We start from the raw sequence: 7,325 nt of genomic DNA on the forward strand, positions 1-7,325 counted from the left end.
TAAATACTTGATTTATTTTGTTAGTCGCTCATTTATAGTAAATTAATTGTTCATTAATTTTAATCTCAAAAAAAAAATTGTTCATTAATTTTAATCTCAAAAAAAAAATTGTTCATTAATTTTGTGATTTTAGAATTTTAGAATTTAATGATGCACAAATAAATCAAATATTTTACTTTCGGATTACTAAAATTTTATTTTTCAATCCCAAAAAAAAAAAAACCACAAAATAATGATAGGAATGTAGTGGAAAGAACAAGTAAATAAAATTGATGACATTGTGAATGAACTTACTATATAAATTAAAAAATTATAATATTAGATTAGGATGAAAGTTAAAAAATGTCATTTGATCCTACATAAATTGTAGAGTGAAAAGTTTATTTAATTTTTTCGACTTTAAAGTCGAGAATTTATTTATTTGAATATTACTTTGTCAAAGAACCAACTCAAATAAAAAACTATATTTATGATTGAGGCTCGAGACTCTAACATCTCACCTCACACGACTAAAGTGAATAAAAATACTCCTACTAAGTAAATAGAAAATCCTAAACAGTAACGGTTATTTGTAAATAACTACAAAAAGATAAAATATATACTATTAAAAATAAAAAAATAAGAAAAAAGATAAAATAAATTCTCAAAACCCCTCCTATAAAATTAGGACAGATAAGCATGTTTTACGACTTTCTTAAATAACCATTATTTACCTATACATTCTCTAGAGTAAAAGTAATAATATAATGAGTGGTAAATGTGCTCTTCATATTGTGGGTACCACACTCCCACTAGAAATTGACCAACAAACCAATTGACAGCATAGACATTGCATGTTGTTTAGCGATTGTTTGATGAACCGCAGTACTTTGTGATAATGAAGTATTGAGGGTGTGATTCCGTTCTGAATGCGAGTAATTCGTTCAACAACTACAACTACAATTACAACTATAAATCTACAACTATATCTACATGATTAGACTATTCTAGTTTAATCCTTAGAATTAGGGGATAGTAATTACTTCCACTACGTACAATAAACAATTCCACTAATTAATACTTTTAGTTTTAAATTTGTTTGATAAATGGCTATTAGTCAGAGTTATTGACTAAAGTTGTTGACTGATTTGACTAATTAAAATTTAAAAGTAATAATTAAAAAGTTAGTTGTTTAAATTAATTGTTTAAACTAATTGTGCTGTGAATGTCTAATAGCAATCATGTGTTGGTTATTGACTGTTTGTTAAAGAAAATATACAAAAAAAGGCAAAATAAATAATACAAAACTACCATATATAGTAGCTTTTTGATGCATGAATGGGTTGAATGCTCCAAGAACCCGATAATTCCCTCCAAGAACCTATGTCAAGACTGATCTTGACATAATGACACAACACACAAGCCTTCTGTTTTGAATGAAAAACAAAAAGTTGGCCAGAACAACTCCAAGGAATGGTTCATGTGCCGTGGATAGAGACAAATGATCTTTACTTGATCAACTAGCTTCTTCCTCACACTCTAATTGAAATTTACTCTCTCAATTCTTGTGGAACGAAACTGAATACTCACTTTGCTTCACTCACAAAGGAATTATTCAGGATAACAATTGAGAACAATTACTTGAAGGAATTTGTATTGAACAATCTAAATGCCTTGATACAAATGAGAGTGTCCCTTTATATAGGACTCTAACGGCTAGTTCAGGCGCCTAACAAACATAACTACCTCCATGTCTAATTATTACAGCGCGTGCAATACATGAGAATTAAAATAGAATACAATTAGTTTTCATAACAACTGAAATCAGCCTTATCAACAATCTGACGAACACACGACCTTGGTCCATGTATAGAGATGCCTTCCTTTGATTTCCACGCTCATTCATGCACCAGGTTGGGTTCTCCACGCTTTGCAAGGTAAGCTGACTGTTCTGCTATCTGTTGGTCAGAATGCAACCTTCTGTTCTGTTTGTGTGTTGCTGGGAGGTCTTCTATTGAATCCTCTTGGTCTTGCCATGTCCTAATACTCATGTTTGGTCCAGATTGGGGATGGTCTTCTTTATCCTTCATGCCCAGATCAGTAGGCTCAGTAGTGGCAGCAGCAAAGGCAGTAGGTTCAGTGGGTGTGTTGATCCAATTATACTCTTTATGGTTTGTCTTGAATTGTGGGCTCTTGATAATTGGATCACTTTTAGATTGCTAAAAATTATTTACTAAATATTTTTGTTGCTTTTTAATCAATTAAAAAATCAAATGTCAAAAAATCAACTAAAAAATCAAAAACTAAATATCAACAAAATTAAACCAATTAGAAAATTAATCACCAAACATCCCATAATATTAATAAGTACAACTCCGACGACGAAAAGTGTCCCCACGGGCCACGGCCATCCAATCCCTGCGAACACAAAAGCAAGGGAGATGGCATGTTACTATGTGGAATGTGACTGCATCACTTTTTCTAATCATCATGCTCATTGCTCGCATCATTTTTTTCTTCTACATTGTCAATTGCCAGCTTTGACTACCTTTTATTTATTATTACATCAAACATTGCAAATCGATCCCTAATCCTTTTTAAATTATAGGAGTATATGTTTAAACTTCTTTTAAATTCTTATTATTATTAATTATTCATTATTAATTAAGTAATAACTTTTACAAAAGGTGCGAAAAAAACATACGTCTAAATTTATAAAATTTATGAGTGTGATAAAATAATGCTTTAGACACACAATTATTTTTTATGGAAGAAAATAGAAAACCTATACGAAGAAAGAAAAATTAAAGGTGATGGAGGTTTGAAGAAATTGAGGGTATACAAAATAGTTAAATCATAATTCATATAGTATATCTATCGAGGTTCGAAGAAAATGAGAGTATACAAAATAGTTAAGTCATAACTTATATAGTATATCTATCGAGGTATGAAGATGCCTAGGGACGATTAGGTGGTTTGACTAAGCAATCTATTCAATAAGATTTGGACGATAGACACGATGCTCAACGACGAGAGATTGAGTACTCTAATACCCTTTCACGTTCACAATAATATGAAAGATGTTTAATATTGCTCCAACTACTGAAGAATAAAACTCATGAGATATAGTATAAATTATACTATATTAGACTGTATAATAAAGTTCTAGACAAAAGAGATAAAAATAGATATGTGGAGATGTACCATCATTTTGAATAACCAATTTGATTTTATATGATGACAATTTACAATTAAAGCAATTTATCTCATAAGATAAATAATGAAGTATTTTAGGGTTCGAGAAAAGGGACTTGAACAATGATTTATTGACTTGAAAAAGCATGATAAGGTGTCTAGATGAATACTTTTGTAGATTGGTGGGCAATGAAAAAAAAGGTATTTAAAAAAGTACAAGAATATATTACAATATATATATCGAAAGAAGCGAAGACAAATGTCATGTAGAGGTCAATGGAAGGTTTCCCAATCGTAGTAGGCCTTCGCCAAGACTCAATCTTAAGTCGCTTTTCAGCAGTCTTGAATGAAATAACTCGATTTATCGAATAAGTCAAAAGCCATTATCAAACATAGTTTTTGACTTTCTAACCAATTAAAAAACCAAAATCAAAAGCCAAAAGCAATTAAAAAAGCAACGACTGTTGGCTATTAGTTATGTTATTAGTAAGCTTGTTTGACCAACTGAGAGCGTTGACTTTTAGCTTATTAGATAAGCCATATGTTTAAGAAATTTTTGATATAATTATGTATTGATTGTTGGCAGGTTGATGTGTTACGGGAAAAAAGTAAGTCAAAAAGGCAATAAACCAAAAAAACCAATTAAATTAGCCTTTTTATTTTGACTAAAAACCAAATTTTCAATACCTAATACATTGTGAGCAAGTAAGGACGAACCTATATATTATTAACATATATATCTAATAAATTACTTTAAAATTATAAACGATAAAAATAAATCACTTTATAAAAATATAAATTGAGACGATCTCTATAACAATTTAAAAATTTGTGATACAATTTTCAATCAGTTATAAAACCACGTCAAAAAAACAAAAACCAAAAAACTCGACCAAAACCCAAACTCACAGGCGGTTCATGATTCACCAACACATCCCCAATCTGTCCGGCTCTACTTGTACATTTCAATCTGCTCTACTTCACTCTCTTCCTACTCTCCAATTTTGGATATCACAACGACAATACGACATTGATGTCTATCACTTAGTTGTCGCCCCAATCAGGTTGGACTATCTTCTCTGCTCTTTTTCATTCTTTTATAGTTTAAATTTTATATTTTTAAGTTATTTTTTTTTTTGCTCATGTTGTTCATTTTATTCAATTAATTTGAATATTTGAATGTCTTGAACTTGGAATTTAGAGACGATTACTGCTCCATTTTCATGTACCATTTCATAATACTCCATATGTTTTTTGCTGTTGATGTTGCTTTACTTAATTAGTTTGATTTTAGGGTTTTACTTTGATACTGAATTCCAGTAATGCATAGTCGATGAATCTCAATTTAAACGAACAAAGGGAGTATGGGTTTAGGGTCTAAATGTCTGGAGGAACTATTTGACATGAGAAATAATGGCTGAAAAATATAAGCTTGTTAAGTTTCTGAAGTGTTTGCATTCTTTTCGTTCGTTGAAATCAAGAACTGGGTTAATAATGAAAAATGATTTTTTTTTTTTTGCAACTTTTACTACCTTGATGATTCAAGCTTTGGAAGTAAAATGCAGAAACTAATTGGATTTACTAATCATGACATATTGTCTAGGAATTGGTCAGAAAAGCTCATGGCTGCACTTTGAACCACTTATCAGCTCATATGTACATCAGTTCAGTTTTCTAATCCCTTTTTATAGTTTTGTTTGTATCATTCACGGCAAGAACCCCAAATCGTAAGAATGCTATTAAGTCACAAAGTTGTCAAACCGTCATTTTGTTTTTGGCACCGAAAAGCAGGACCAGTATTTGGTGTTTATAAAAACTTCACCAATCACACTCATTACATCTATGCTTTTTTTTGCACGTCTTTGGAGACACTGAATCGCACTGATTCTCTCAATATTGTCGAATCATTCGAACTTCCTGATTGGGTCAAGTTTTGTGAACACGAAAACCCTTCTATCAATGATTCAGATGATGACTTTGTGTTACCTGAAATTGCTAAATGGGCTGACACCAAGAAGCTACATGTTGATCGTAGCAAGCATGTGAAAGACATGGTAGGTGACATAGTGGATAGAGATGTCAATAGGTTGGCTGAAGTTTTAAAGGGATCATTTGAGTCACTCGATGCTGTTGGCTATGCCCTTGCTAAGTATCGTCAGATTGATTTATCTGAGAGTTTGGTGGAAAGGATTTTATTGAGATTTCGTCATGATTGGATATCAGCATTTGGTTTCTTTAAATGGGCCATAGATCAAACTAGCTATTTGCATACCGAGAATTGTTATAATTTGATGGTTGATATATTGGGTATGTCGAAAAAATTTGAATTAATGTGGGAGTTGGTTGAGTATATGCATAACATGGGAGGATTGGTTTCCATTGTCACAATGACTAAGGTTGTGAGAAGGCTTTCTAGAGTTGGGAAATATGATGATGCTGTTGAGGCATTTCAGAAATTTGCGCACCTTGGTTTGACCAAAGACACAACAGGAATGAACATACTAATGGATTCCTTGGTGAAAGGAAATAATGTCGAGCGTGCTCAGGATGTATGTGTGCAATTAAAGAGTGAGATTGCTCCTGATTCTCACACGTTTAATATCTTGATTCATGGCTGGTGCAAGGTCAGGAAATATAGTGAGGCAAGAAAAGTAATGGAGGAGATGGAGAAACATGGGTGTCGCCCTGATGTGGTGTCATATACATCTTTTATTGAGTATTATTGCCGAGAGAAGAATTTTCGGAAGGTTGATGGAATTATGAATGAGATGGAGCTAAAAGGTTGCCCTCCCAATGTTGTGACATATACTATTGTGTCGCATGCGCTGGGAAAAGCCAAAGAGCTTAATGAATTACTTGAAATGTATAGGAAGATGAAGCAAAATGGTTGTGTTCCTGATGCCTCCTTTTATAATTCTATGATTTTCGTCCTTAGTAAATCTGGAAGGTTTAAGGATGCATGTGATCTCTTTAAGGATATGTCAAATCAGAAGGTTGCTCCCAGTGTCTCGACATATAATACCATGATCTCTTCTGCCTGTGCTCATTCAAAGGAGGAGTATGCTCTTGAGTTACTCAAAGAAATGGAGGAGAAATCTTATAGACCTAATCTCTTGACTTATACACCATTGTTAAAAATGTGTTGTGCGAAGAAGAGGATGAAGGTTCTCAAGTACTTGCTACATGACATGTTTCTGAAAAATGTCAGTGTTGACCTTTCAGTATATTGTTTGCTTGTAAATGGACTATGTAAGAATGGGAAATTAGAGCATGCTTGTTCTTTCTTTGAACTAATGCTCTTAAAAGGAATGGTTCCTAGCGATAATACATACCAGTTGCTGATGGAAAAACTTGAACAGAAAGGGATGAGGAAAGCCAAGCAGCTGATAGAAGATAGAATGTCAAAGGCTAAAGTATCACCCATGTCGTAAGGCTTGCAATCCCTTAAGACGGATGGAATTTTTCCATGGCGAAATTTGTGAATGGAACTCATTTTAAGTTTCTGCCTTCTTTTTGCATATTATGATGATAAACATATAATTAAATTGAACAATTTAAATACTAAAATGTTGTAGAAGAGTTTACATGAAATGACTACTTCCGAGTTCTGTGGCAAATATTTTTCGTTTGCTGAAAATTTCTGTTTCTTTTTGTTTTGGAAAATTCATATGGGGGCTTTTAGAGTATTCCAGCGGCTTAATTTTTAGTTACTCACCAATCATAGCATATTTCTCTGTTTCAGCTTTTCGTCTGGAATAAACTACACCAAGTTTATAGATTCCTGAAACAAGTTGATGTCTTTCTATCTAATTTTTGATTAATTGCTGCAAGCCTGCAAGAAATATTTTCCTTGAAAAGCTCGTTCAAGCCTTTGGGATAATGTCTTTGTTTTTTCACTCTTGCTCTCCCTTTTTCCTCTCTGAAAGTTGATGATGCCATCAAAAAATTTAGAGGCTCAATTTTCCTTAAAAGAACTGCTTCACGTTCACTCCAGCACAGCCTCTGTGCTCTACTAAACATCGAACATCAAAATTCTTCAGATCCCGCAAATATGAGCATTGAAAAAATTTGACCATTGTTAAAAATGTGAGCCTTAGTGATCAAAATTTGGAAATCAAAATTTTTTTAACCATGAAGATTTTTTATTTTTT

General features: G+C 32.5%; 1 protein-coding gene across 2 annotated transcripts; it reads left to right on the plus strand.

The window, feature by feature from the left end:
• Nucleotides 1-4,037: 4,037 nt before the first annotated feature.
• On the plus strand, nucleotides 4,038-6,791 carry LOC130813101 (pentatricopeptide repeat-containing protein At3g22670, mitochondrial). 2 transcript variants are annotated; one of them, XM_057678831.1, is made up of 2 exons: nucleotides 4,038-4,238; nucleotides 5,143-6,791. In XM_057678831.1, the coding sequence occupies exon 2, from the start codon at nucleotides 5,226-5,228 to the stop codon at nucleotides 6,603-6,605; it is 1,380 nt and encodes a 459-aa protein (XP_057534814.1). In that variant the 5' UTR covers nucleotides 4,038-4,238; nucleotides 5,143-5,225; the 3' UTR covers nucleotides 6,606-6,791. The 2 variants fall into 2 exon arrangements, with proteins under 2 accessions (XP_057534814.1, XP_057534812.1); XM_057678829.1 differs by having other exon boundaries at nucleotides 4,039-4,238; nucleotides 4,778-6,791.
• Nucleotides 6,792-7,325: the final 534 nt, after the last annotated feature.

The sequence above is a fragment of the Amaranthus tricolor genome, chromosome 5, assembly GCF_026212465.1.
Source record: "Amaranthus tricolor cultivar Red isolate AtriRed21 chromosome 5, ASM2621246v1, whole genome shotgun sequence".
NCBI classification, from domain to species: domain Eukaryota; kingdom Viridiplantae; phylum Streptophyta; class Magnoliopsida; order Caryophyllales; family Amaranthaceae; genus Amaranthus; species Amaranthus tricolor.